At 58.7% G+C, this 12,924-nt stretch overlaps 2 protein-coding genes across 4 annotated transcripts in view; one reads left to right on the top strand and one right to left on the bottom strand.

Moving 5' to 3' along the window:
• ITIH6 (inter-alpha-trypsin inhibitor heavy chain family member 6) overlaps nt 1-12,924 on the bottom strand; it is a 32,040-nt gene that overhangs the window by 18,600 nt on the left and 516 nt on the right. The window contains exons 1-3 of one of the 3 annotated variants that reach the window (XM_050927198.1): nt 9,530-9,549; nt 2,815-3,021; nt 546-819 (exon numbers count right to left, since the gene is read on the bottom strand). In XM_050927198.1, coding sequence (XP_050783155.1) covers nt 546-638 — 93 coding nt within the window. In that variant the 5' untranslated portion in view covers nt 639-819; nt 2,815-3,021; nt 9,530-9,549. Of the gene's footprint in view, nt 1-545; nt 820-2,814; nt 3,022-8,610; nt 9,034-9,529; nt 9,550-12,924 lie in introns of those variants that run through there. The other 2 variants (XM_050927199.1, XM_050927196.1) reach the window with 2 other exon arrangements.
• TRO (trophinin) lies at nt 3,903-12,814 on the top strand. Its single transcript, XM_050928149.1, is given in 8 exon segments — nt 3,903-4,006; nt 7,139-7,232; nt 7,322-7,383; nt 7,986-8,067; nt 9,014-9,108; nt 9,598-9,700; nt 12,343-12,489; nt 12,758-12,814. Coding segments are annotated over 8 exon segments (744 nt in total).

Below are 12,924 nucleotides of genomic sequence, written 5' to 3'. Positions count from 1 at the left end.
CTGGGGTCAACTGCCCACAGCTCCATTCGAGTCAATGGGGCCGGACCCACTTCTCTTTCCATTGGCAGAACACAGTGGTTTTAAATTTTATTGGCTCTTTTCTCTCCTCTGCCCATCCTCGGCATTGCACACCCATATTATGGTAGCACCAGAAGGTCTCAATCAGGATCAGTCTTAGCTGCGCTAGGTGCTGGATAAACAGACTGAAAGATCCAGTGCCTGCCCTACAATCTAGAGACAAGTGACCCCCAAGTGACCCAGCCCAACTGATGCAGACTTTAACCACAGTTGTTGCAACAAGAAGAGTTTTGACTAGGGGAGGAGATGGGATCAGAGTGGTTAGATGACTAGATTGGAATCAGGACGCCTGTGTTCTCTCCCCGGCTCCAGGAGGGAAGTGGGGTCTAGCGGTTAGAGCAGAGAACGTGAGGTGCAAATGCAATTTGGAGATGAGAAACAACATCAGGGCTCCTGGGTTTCACATCTTCTGCTGTTGCCACTAGACCCCAAAACTTAGCAAGGGGGAAAAAAAACCTCAGCCTCACCTCTGGAATACGGGGGTGCCCGGTGCTGGGTAGAGGTTCCAGGCACAGTAGGAGAGCAAAGGAGAAGAGCAGCAGCTGTCTCAGCATTGGCATGATGAGTCCCCGCAGCTCCGCCGAGAAGCACCAACCTCGGAGATCTCTTTTTTGGACGCACTTTTTAAAGCTTCATGGGTTTTCCCCCCCCTGCACCTCTCAATGTAGCATTCATGCGGACACAAGCTGTGATTGTCCGCCCCTCGGAGGCTGGAGGGAGGCCAGGCCTTCGCTCTCCCCTCTGTAAGATGAAATGAAAACAAAATGTTCAGGCAAGTCTGTGCCCTGGGTTAAAAAGGAAAAAGATGCGAGGGAGCCCGCGAGTAGGTCAACGCAAGCCAGAGCCTGGGAGCTGAAGAACGGAAGGTAAGGGGAAAAGGAGCTGGCCCTGCATGCCTGGCTGGGCTGAACTCCACGGTCAGGAATGAGTTCGGCTCAAGGTCTGCAGGTGCGAAGGGTTTCCTCGGAGGAGCCACGGGGCGTTTATTGAGCTGGATTTCACACCAGTTAGATCCCCCTTTCTTCCCATGGGGCCAGACAGGCCTGCTGGGATCATCCAGCCTGCCCTCCCGCACAGCAAGCCCAGAGGACTGCCCCCCACAAAGGCTGGACAACTTGGGGAAAGGATTGGGGGCAGAGTGCCAACCCCCATCACGCCCTAGGGCAGGGACTGGCTGGCTCAGGGAGGTGGGGAATGGGGCTTTTCCCCTCTAGGAGGCGCCGGCTCCCATCCAGCCCCAGGACAGGGGACCAGCTGTTGGAGACTCCAGGTTAATGAGCCAGAGGATGTCAGAATTGCCAGGATTACTTCTTGTGATGCTGGTTTCCAAAAGATGCAAAGGGGATCAACCGTGGAGAAAACTCCCAGCGTTGTTAACGCGAGCCAGGCCGGCCGCAGGGAGATTCTGGGTTTGGCTGCAATGGAGAGGGAAGCCATGCAGCATTTCTCTCCGGTGGGAGCTCTGGCTAGGTCGGGCTATAGAGCTAACTGTGCTAAGCACCCAGCCCAGAGGCGGCGCCGGGATCCAGTGGCTGGCAGGGCTGCAGTGGAAGCCAGGACACGTGGGTTCTATTCCTGGCTCTTGCCCTTCCGCTCGCTGGGTCACTGGCAGAGCTGGGGAGAGAACCCAGGAGTCTGACCCCCACAGTTTCCCCCTGCTCTAACCACTAGACCTTATTCCCCTCACAATGCCAGGGAGAGAACCCAGGAGTCCTGGCGTCTATCCCCCTCCTCTAACCACTAGACCCTACTCCCATAGCCAGCTCCCAATCCCGCCCCCTTCCTCGGAGGTCTGGATTGCGATAGGAGCAAAGTGGAGGTGAAGAGCTATCAGTTTCTCCAGAGCATCCGGCAGCTGCTCTCTCTGGAGTAACCAGCCCCCGGACAGATGGGCGACCATAATTCCCAAGTACCTGCCGGGTAGGGGTGGGGTGGGCTGGGCCAGTCTTGCTGAAGATTCGGTCTGATTTCTCAGGGCTGCATTCAGGAGCGGCGCCAGGGTTTTGGCGCCCTAGGTGGGGGTCCTTCCGCACTCCCGGTCAGCGGCAATTCGGCGGCCGGGGGGGCCTTCTGTGCTCTCGGTCTTTGGGTCACTTCAGCAGCGGGTCCCGGAGCGAGTGAAGGACCCGCCGCAGAATGGCCGCCGAAGACCCGGAGCGCAGAAGGACCCCCTGCTGCCGAATTACTGCTGAGGGCGGCATAATGCTGCCCCCACAAATCCTGGCACCCTAGGCGACCGCCTAGGTCACCTAAATGGAAGCGCCGGCCCTGGCTGCATTCAGCATCACCCAGCCGAGGCCCTCGCCCCCTCGAACAGCTCTCTGGGCCAGCCCTTCCTCTCCACTCTGGCCAGCCCCCCAGATCTGATCCCCATTGTAAACTGAGGCACGGGGCTTCTGTGGCAGAACTGGGAACTGGGCACTGTCCCAGGCTGGATGGTAAGCTCTTTGGGACAGCGACTGTTGTTAATTGTCTGTGCAGTGCCCGGCGCGACAGGGCCCCGATCCGGGCCAGGGGGTGTCTGTGCAGCACTGTGCCTGGCGTAACAGGGGCCCCGAGCTCAGGGGGGAGCATTTCTACCATAACAACAACAAGGTCTTTTGAAAACAATCTAAAGCCAGGGGCATTACTTTTTGTAGGACCCACACAAACAAATCCCTCTACAGAGAAAGAAACAAACTAGAGGGAAGGCCCGAATTTTTACCGGGGGCGCTGTTAATCGTCAGAACAACTCACCTAGGGACAGGGCGAATTGCCCGTCTCTTGATGTCTTTTGATCAGCACTGGGTGTGGAAGATCCATCAGAAGTAATGGGCACTAACCCAGGATAAACGCTGGCCATCCTCCGGCCCGTGTCACCAGGTCAGATTCAAAGATCTCCATGACTCCTTGCAGTGTTGAGATCCCCTTTAGAGCTGCGCCGATCCCTCGAGGTGGTGGACGCTAAGCAAGGAAATAAACAAATATGGAGCCAGATCCTTTCTTGGCCCAGCCTGGCTGTTTACATCAGCCTCTGCCAAAGAGGAGAGGGCCAAGGCTCAGTGAAAAGGCTCCTTCTTTCTTTCTGAAAAAGTCAAAATAACAAACCCAAGGATTCTGGAGCCACAAAAGAGGGGGAATTGGAAAGAAGCTGAAGGAAGCTGGAAGGGACGACCAGGACCCATGAAATAAATGAGTCATTGACAGGGAAAATGTGATGCCTGTGTTGGTGTCTTGGTTATTTATATGAGCGGAGGGTTTGGAATTCACCCCCGACCAGAGCCGTGCAGGCTGAAAATACCCATTTTTTAGTCCCAGGTGGCTGATGACCAAATGTTTTGCATTTCTATGGCACAAACTCCAGCAGGAATCAGGCTCCCATCATAGAATATTGGGGTTGGAGGTCGTGCCAGGCACTGCCCAGAGCCCGACTGAGCTCAGGGCCCCCCATTGTGCCAGGCATTGCAGGGATGCCCGTCACCAATGGGTGCTCCTCGTGCCAGGTACTTACTGAGATTGGTGCCCTCACTGTGCCTGACGCTACACAGACCCCAAACGAAAGCAGAGCCTGATCATGCCTGTCACTGTACATATGCACACTAAGAGAGAGTCCCAAACCTGACCACCTAAATAGTCAAAGGCTACTTCAAGCCATTGGACAGGTGGGGAAACTGAGGCACCTGGAGACACTCCTCTCGTCTTCTGGGTCCCGTCAGCCTTCCGATAACTCTCTCCGCTGGGGTCAGAGAGGGGAATGGGCTGTTTTGAGAGGGGGGTTCTCATACCAGAAATAAGATGCCAAAGGGGGGTGATCCTCACAGGAGCTACCCGTGCCAGAGGATCCAATGGAAGGCAAAGCAAAGGCCCACGCCATCTGCGCCCGGGTCCTGGAGAACGCTGCTCATCGTGGATTTAGGCTGAAATGCTCCAGCTTGGCCGATCCTGACCGGTTTTTTTTCCGTCGCTGACACAGTGCACTCTTACTTCGCCCGTCCACCGGCCGTGTCGGCTTGCACCAGCAGAGGCAACGGGTGGTCTTTCCCCTGCCAAAGCTGCAACCTGCAGCCCTGACAGGCTCGATCAGTCCAGCTTTGCGAAGAGAGGCTGGGAGCCAGGACTCCTGGGTTCTCTCCCCAGCTCTGGGAGGGGAGTGGGGGCTGGTGGTTGAGGCTGGGAGCCCAGAAACCTGGGTTCTCTCCCTGGCTCTGGGAGGAGAGTGGGGGGCTAGTGGTGAGAGCAGGGGGACTGGGAGCCAGGACTTCTGGGTTCTCTCCCCGGCTCGGGGAGGGGGACTGGTGGGTTAGAGCTGGGGGGGCTGGGAGCCCAGACTCCTGGGTTCTCTCCTTGGCTCTGGGAGGGGAGTGGGGGATGGTGGTTGGGGCTGGGAGCCAGGACTCCTGGGTTCTCTCCCCGCCTCTGGGAGGGGAGTGGGGGATGGTGGTTGGGGCTGGGAGCCAGGACTCCTGGGTTCTCTCCCCGCCTCTGGGAGGGGAGTGGGGGATGATGGTTGGGGCTGGGAGCCCAGACTCCTGGGTTCTCTCCCCGCCTCTGGGAGGGGAGTGGGGGATGATGGTTGGGGCTGGGAGCCAGGACTCCTGGGTTCTCTCCCCGCCTCTGGGAGGGGAGTGGGGGATGATGGTTGGGGCTGGGAGCCAGGACTCCTGGGTTCTGTGCTCTGGGGCACAGCTCCCCCTTTTTTTGTCACGTTAGTTTCCCCCGAAGCTGCCATGGGGCTGGGTGACGGGAGAGGCCGGGCAGGGCCTGGGGCTGCAGACCCAGGAGTCCTGACCCTTGGGGCTCCTGCAGCTGGAATGGGGCGGGGACCTGTGGGCGTGGCCTGTAGGGGCGGGCCAGGGGGGCAGCCACGTGCCCGCCCTGTGACTGGAAACCAACCGCCATCCTGCGGCGCAGCTGTTTAAACACGGGGGGCGGGGCGGGGCTGGGAGGGGCGTGGCCGTTCGCGGCGCGAGGGGGGGTGGGAAGCCGCCTGCAGGGCCGGCTTTAGGAAGTGCGGGGCCCAACTCGAACATTTTCGGCGAGGCCCCGGCAGGGATGACTAAAAAAAAAAAAAAAAGTGTAAAAAAAAAAGCCTTCCATTTCTTCCATGTATTATTTACTTTCCATAACTATATGAATAATACAATTGTATATTATGTACATTGCATCATACATGCTGTTGATTGCTTATTAATGACCGCCGTTTCACATGTGTGGGTCCCCGCCCCTCCCTGGGGGTGTGCACATGTGTAGGTCCCAGCTGCTCCCACCCCCCCTCATTGAAGCAGGTGTGCAGGTTACTGCCCTGGGAACTGCAGGGCAGCAGTGGACATGGGGCTGGTTGGAGGCAGGGCAGGGGCTGACTGGAGGTAGGGTCTGGCTGCAGGCAGGGCAAGGGGTGCAGGGCTGGCTGGAGACAGGGGGTGCGGGGTGGGGTGGGCTGGCTTCAGGCAGGGCCGCAGGGGGGTGCGGCAGGGGTTGGCAGGGCTGGAGACAGAGGAGTGCAGAACTGGCTGGCTTCAGGCAGGGGGGTGCAGCGGGGTTGGCTGGAGACAGGGCAGGGGGTTTGGGGCTGGGTGTGCAGGGCTGGTGCGGGCAGGGGTGTGTGGGGGCTGGCTGGCTTTGGGCAGGGCCACAGGGGTGTGTGGCAGGGGCTGGCTGTGGGCACAGAGTGCAGAGCTGGCTGGGGGCAGCAGAGGCAGCTGGAGCCCCGGCCCTTTAAATAGCCCCCACGCCTCCCGCTATCCCAGGGCTCTGGGAGTTATTTAAAGGGCCTGGGGCTCCCCTGCTTCTACCCCGCCCTGGACCTTTTAAATAGCGGCGAGAGCCCTGGTGAATACATGGGGGTGGCGGGGCTCCAGCAGCTATTTAAAGGATGAGGTGGCAGAGGCAGCTGGAGCCCCAGCCCTTTAAATAGCCCCCGGAGCCCCCTGCTATCCCAGGGCTATGGGGGCTATTTAAAGAGCCCAGAGCTCCAGCTGGGAGAGCGGGGCTGCTTGCCGCACTCTGGCTGGGGCTCCGGCTCTCGGCGCGGGGCCCTCTTAGGCGCGGGGCTCGATTCCTGGGAATCGGCTGAATCGGCCTAAAGCCGGCCCTGGCCGCAGGCACTGGGGGCGTCCAGGGGAAGGGGGTCAGGGAACCCCTGCGGGGGGAAGGGGGCACACCGGGCACTGGGGGCATCCTGGGGGAAGGGGGCTGGGGAACCCCTGCGGGGGGAAGGGGGTGCACCAGGCACTGGGGGCATCCCGGGGGAAGGGGGCTGGAGAACCCCTGCGGGGGAAGAGGGAGCACCGGGCACTGGGGGCATCCCAGGGGAAGGGGGCCAGGGAACCCCTGCGGGGGGAAGGGGGCACACCAGGGGTGTCCCTGGGGAACCCCTGCAGGGGAAATGGGGGGCACAATGCACTGGGGGCATCCGGGGGAAGGGGGCCGGGGAACCCCTGTGGGGGGAAGGGGGCGCTGGGGGTGTCCCAGGAGAACGGGGCTGGGGAACCCCTGCGGAGGGCTGCGGAGGGCTAGGGAGGGGAGGCTGGGGGAGCCCCGGGGACTGGGGGGCCAGGCAGCATGGACGGTCCCAGGGACAGCGGGGAGGGTTGAGGTGGCACTTGGGGGCGGCTAATGACCTTGTGCCCCCCGGCATGGGGACAGTGGGGCCCAGAGGCAGGAGCATGGGCCTGGCAACCCCTCCCCTGGGAGCTGGGATCTGCCAGGGCAGCGGGGCGGGGCGGGGGGGAGAGCCAGAGACTGTGCCCCAGCCCCCCTTAGCAACCTCCCCTAGCTCCTGTCCCCTCCGTACCCACAGGGTGGACTAGCCCCCTGGGAGCGATGGCCGAAACAAGGGATGGAGCTTGCCCTGGGATACTCCTCTAGCTGAGCCCCTTCCCCAAACCCAGCCATTCCCCCCGTCCCATTCCTCACCCCTCTGCCACTCCCCAACCTTGGGGCTGGATGGGAGCCGGCCCCCCGTCTGGGGAAAGGCCCCATGCCCTTAGCCAGCTCTCCCTCCTAGCAAAGAGAGTTTCTGGCACCCAACTCCCTTCCCTGCCCCCACGTTCTGCTTTGATCCTTTTCCGCCTCTGCCCAGGTGGAAAACGGAGCCATGGAGGACGCCGCCGCGCAGGCCCAGCTCGCTGCAGTGGAGCTTGGAGAGATTCTCAGGGGCTCCAGTGCATCAGAAGGTAGAGGGGCCTCTCTGGCTCATGGGGGCCTGTTCTTCCCCAAGGCAGCCCCATCCCTTTGGGTAGCACAGCTTGTCCTCCCCCTGCAGGTGAGTAAATTGGTGCAATTCCAGCTGATCAAGGATTAGACGAAAATCCCCCTCAGATGGGCAGGTAAGATGCCTGCTAGATGGTCACAGAGTTCAGGCTGGGGGTTCCACAGTCCCCTTCAGGTTAGCAGAGGGGCTCCCTGAGGCCACTTCTGTTCCCCACTCAGTCTGAACCCAGCTCTCTGAAGGAGCAGGGGCAGGATTCAGCAAGGTGCTTTTCACACTGCATGTGCCACATCTCTGTGCTTTGATGAGCTTTTCTGTAGTCACTGCCTTGCGCTCCCTTCTCAGAGCTGGTGATGGAACCCAGGAGTCCTGACTCCCAGCCACCCCTGCCCTAACCACTGGACCCCACTCCCCTCCCCAAGCTGCAGGTGGAACCCAGGAGTCCTGATTTCCCAGTCACCAGCAAGGTTTGAAACCTTCAGAGACCTGACTTGAATCCCCGTGGTGCAGGTTATGGGATCCCCGGCGGGTGGGGGAGTGTCTGATGAGGAGTTGGATGTCCCTGGGACAGTCACTCAGAAGTTACAACTCCAGACCCCTGGGTTCCATTTCCGGTTCTGCTGCTGGCCCAGCGGGGTTAGAGGGGCCCTGTCCTGCCAGCAGGGGGTGCTAGGAGCCATCAGAATGGCTGTAACAGGGCCCCCCCTCCCCCCCTTGTCGATATTCTGAAGAATGGCATCAAGGACTACAACGAGGTCTACTCCGAGATCGTTAACCGAGCCAGCAGGACCCTCCAGCGGGTCACACTCTTCTGGGACAGTGCCAGGCGCCAGGGGGTGCTGTGCTGTGAGGTGCCCGTCAGTGCCAGGCAGCGCTGGGCTGTAGGGTGCCTGTCAGTGCCAGGCAGTGCTGTGAGGTGCCCATCAGTGCCAGGCAGCGCTGGGCTGTGGGGTGCCCATCAGTGCCAGGCACCGGGGGCGCTGTGCTTTAGGGTGCCCGTCAGTGCCAGGCACCGGGGGCGCTGTGCTGTGAGGTGCCCGTCAGTGCCAGGCAGCGCTGGGCTGTAGGGTGCCTGTCAGTGCCAGGCACCGGGGGCGCTGGGCTGTAGGGTGCCCGTCAGTGCCAGGTGCCAGGGGGCACCCTGTGGCATGAGGGACCGTCTTTCAATTGAGCGATCTTTAAACAGAGTTCAGAGCCGTTATGTTTGCATTGGGGTGCTGGGTCAGTCTTGGCTACTTTATGGTGTAGCCCTTTCCTCGTGCTACTCCCCTCCTAATGCCAGGAATAGAACCCAGGTGTCCTAGTTCCCAGCCCCCTTGTTCTAACCATTAAACTTCACTTACCTCTTTGTCATGGCTAGAACCCAGGAGCCCTGACTCCCAGACCGCCTTGCTCTAGCCCCTAGGTGTCACTCCCCTCCCAGCATCCAAGAGAGAACATTGGAGCCACCAGACTGGGTCAGAGCAAAGGTCCAACTAGCCCAGTGTCCCATCTTCTGATCGTGGCCAATGCCAGATGCCCCAGAGGGAACGAACAGGACAGGGCGATTATGGAGTGATCCATCCCCTGTCGCTCATTCCCGGCTTCTGGCAAACAGAGGCTGCGGACACCATCCCTGCCCAGCCTGGCTAGTAGCCACTGAAAGCGAGAACTCAGGAGTCCTGCCTCTCTGCACCCCCTGCTCTAACCACGAGACTCCACTCCCCATCCCAAGCCTCTGTGCAGTGAACCTTCCCCCTTCCACAGGTGTTTGGGTTGCAACAGGTGGAGACAGACACCAAGCATCCCATCTACATCCTGGTCAGCAACCTGCCGCACCTGGATGGGGAGAACCTGAAACAGTAAGGGAGGGAGGGGGCTGGCTGGCTGTCACAGGTCCCCCCCTCTGGGGAGGCTTCCAAGCCCTCAAGGGTTAATCCTTGTCATTAGGCTCCACCCACCCAATCCCAGCCCCTAAAAACTGCCATGGCTGATCCCTGTATGCCCCCATCCTTGCATTTTGTTCCCCTGCCCCCTCCTGGCCAGAAGGCTGCCTGACAGTGTCCGTGCCCAGCTGGAGGTCTGCTGGGAGATCTGTAGGCTATGCCCCGCTCTACTGATCACAGCAAGGGAGGCAGGACTCCTGGGTCCTATCCCCAGCTCGGGGAGGGGAGTGGGGTCTAGTGCTTAGAGTGGGGGAGGCTGGGAGCTAGGACACTGGGGTTCTTTTTCCAGCTCTGTCAGGTTTGAGCGGGGTCTTTGCTCTGCCATTAAATCCCTTACCGCCTTGTCCAGATCCCCAGCCCTCCGCAGAGTTCCCCAGGCGCGTGACACCCCCCGGCGCGTTGCAGGGACGATTGCACGGCCAAGCTGGACCCCCTCACCCTCTTCCTCAGCTCCACCTACATGAAGGGCAACACAGCTAAGGACTGGAGCCCCGCCCCTTCCCTGAGAGCCCCGCCCCTTCCCTGTGGCCCCGCCTCCTGACTGACAGGCTAGCTCTGCCCTTTCCCCTGAGCTCATAGACTCATAGACTCTAGGACTGGAAGGGACCTCGAGAGGTCATCGAGTCCAGTCCCCTGCCCTCATGGCAGGACCAAATACTGTCTAGACCATCCCTGATAGACATTTATCTAACCTACTCTTAAATATCTCCAGAGATGGAGATTCCACAACTTCCCTAGGCAATCTATTCCAGTGTTTAACTACCCTGACAGTTAGGAACTTTTTCCTAATGTCCAACCTAAATCTCCCTTGCTGCTGTTTAAGCCCATTGCTTCTTGTTCTCTCATTGGAGGCTAAGGTGAACAAGTTTTCTCCCTCCTCCTGATGACACCCTTTTAGATACCTGAAAACTGCTATCATGTCCCCTCTCAGTCTTCTCTTTTCCAAACTAAACAAACCCAATTCCTTCATCCTTCCTTCATAGGTCATGTTCTCAAGACCTTTAATCATTCTTGTTGCTCTTCTCTGGACCCTCTCCAATTTCTCCACATCTTTCTTGAAATGCGGTGCCCAGAACTGGACACAATACTCCAGTTGAGGCCTAACCAGCGCAGAGTAAAGCGGAAGAATGACTTCTCGTGTCTTGTTTACAACACACCTGTTAATGCATCCCAGAATCATGTTTGCTTTTTTTGCAACAGTATCACACTGTTGACTCATATTAAGCTTGTGGTCTACTATGACCCCTAGATCTCTTTCTGCCATACTCCTTCCTAGACAGTCTCTTCCCATTCTGTATGTGTGAAACTGATTGTTCCTTCCTAAGTGGAGCACTTTGCATTTATCTTTATTGAACTTCATCCTGTTTACCTCAGACCATTTCTCCAACTTATCCAGATCATTTTGAATTTTGACCCTGTCCTCCAAAGCAGTTGCAATCCCTCCCAGTTTGGTATCGTCCGCAAACTTAATAAGCGTACTTTCTATGCCAACATCTAAATCGTTGATGAAGATATTGAACAGAACCGGTCCCAAAACAGACCCCTGCGGAACCCCACTTGTTATACATTTCCAGCAGGATTGGGAGCCATTAAAAACTACTCTCTGAGTACGGTTATCTAGCCAGTTATGCACCCACCTTATAGTAGCCCCATCTAAATTGTACTTTCCTAGCTTATCTATAAGAATATCATGCGAGACTGTATCAAATGCCTTACTAAAGTCTAGATATATCACATCCACCGCTTCTCCCTTATCCACAAGGCTCGTTATCCTATCAAAGAACACTATCAGATTAGTTTGACACGATTTGTTCTTTACAAATCCATGCTGGCTATTCCCTATCACCTTACCACCTTCCAAGTGTTTGCAGATGATTTATTTGATTACCTGCTCCATTATCTTCCCTGGCACAGAAGTTAAACTAACTGGTCTGTAGTTTCCTGGGTTGTTTTTATTTCCCTTTTTATAGATGGGCACTATATTTGCCCCCTTCCAGTCTTCTGGAATCTCCCCCGTCTCCCATGATTTCCCAAAGATAATAGCTAGAGGCTCAGATACCTCCTCTATTAACTCCTTGAGTATTCTAGGATGCATTTCATCAGGCCCTGGTGACTTGCAGGCATCTAACTTTTCTAAGTGATTTTTTACTTGCTCTTTCCTTATTTTCTCTTCTAAACCTACCCTCTTCCCGTAAGCTGTGCCAGATGTTGTAGAAACTGTAAATTGGAGCCAGGTAGGTGTGGAGTCTGGGATACCAGGGATTAGTCTCCACCCCCAGGAGCTGTAGGCTCCGCCCCCTCTGGGCACCAGCCAGCCAATGGAGGGGCTTGCAGAGCAGGGGTGGGGCAGCAGGGGGCTGGGCCCCCCGAGGCCCCGCCCCTGGAGCACATTCCTCTCCCCAGCCCTTCCAGAAAGAGACACGAGGTCTTGGGGGATGTCAGGCAGGGGAGTGTTAGAGCGAGGCGGGGGGAGCCAGGACTCCTGGGTTCCATGGCCGGCTCTGGGACAGGAGGGGGGGCTAGTGGGATAGGGGAGGTGAAGGGCTGGCGGTGAGTCCTGCTGCCAGGCCCAGAACCCAGGAGTCCTGCTCTCTCTCACCGTAGGGTAGATCTGGGCCTGTCTGAGGTGCTGGGATGGCCCGGTGGGTCGAGTGGCCGCTCTGTGAGCCTGAGGGCGGGCGGTTTGGATCCCGCGTGGCCGGCGGAGCCCACAGCCTGGCTGTTTATACCCTGCCGCTGAGGATCCTGCTGTCCCACTACACAGGTGTCAGGGACACGCAGCCTGGGCAGGTCCTTTACCCTTCTCTGGCGGCTGGGGAGACCAAGTGAGCCATTTTCCCTCTGGGGAGCAGGAGGAGGGCTGGCTCCAGGGGCTCTGGAGAGTGGGAAGCCCCACGACCTTTGGGAAACGGAGGGACACATGGAGTTGCAATGGGGAGTATGGAGGCTGGGCCCCTCAGGGACTGCGGGGAAACTGAGGCATGAGGAAACGAGAAGTGGGCCAGCTAGAACCCAGGTGTCTGGAACCCAGTGGTGTACCTACTCTGCCATGCTCGGAGCTGGTTACCGGGGTCAGATGGAGGAAGTGGGGCTGAGTAGGGGGGTAAGCCCCAAGGGAGGATGTGGGCGGGGCTGTGTGTGAAGATGTGATGGTCGCTGATCCCCCTGCCCCGACTCCTCGGGTACCTGGAGTACAGCCGCACGCCCAACACGGACCGGGCCGAGGTTGAGTTCCAGTGGAGGGCGCAGGCCGCCAAGGAGACCTCCAAGATGCAGATCCTGCACTTTGTCGCCAAGGTAAGTGCTGGCGGGGGCTAGCCCCAGAGGGCTGAGGTTCACTCAGAGGGGCCATGGGGCTATGGATAGGAAGGTGAGGGCTAAAACCCTGGGGGGGGGGGGTAGTCCTTGGGCAACCAAGGGGGCTGAGGTTTGGGGGGTCCCCTTCAGGGGTTAGTTGACTCTGCCTCCTAAGGGCTGCTGGTGCCCATGTAGGATGGGGGTGAGGATGGGGGTGGGGGGGGGCTGGGACCCTGTCCCAGCCCCTGTTCCTGGCTCTGCCCGTCAGATCCAGAGCAAGGATTCCAAAGCCTGGACCAGGCGGCAGCTGCAGTGCCCCTGGTAGGGCCAGCCAGGGGGCGTGTAGGAGGAAGTGGCCAGCCCCCATTTCACCCATGGCGCCTTGTGAACCAGGGACCTCTGCCCATGCTGAGCCCAGGGCCCAAGGATCTCCGG

Source organism: Gopherus flavomarginatus, chromosome 18, assembly GCF_025201925.1.
Source record: "Gopherus flavomarginatus isolate rGopFla2 chromosome 18, rGopFla2.mat.asm, whole genome shotgun sequence".
Classification (NCBI taxonomy): Eukaryota; Metazoa; Chordata; order Testudines; family Testudinidae; genus Gopherus; species Gopherus flavomarginatus.
Note: the sequence above shows the minus strand (reverse complement) of the source record. Positions and strands in the feature narration are given on the sequence as shown.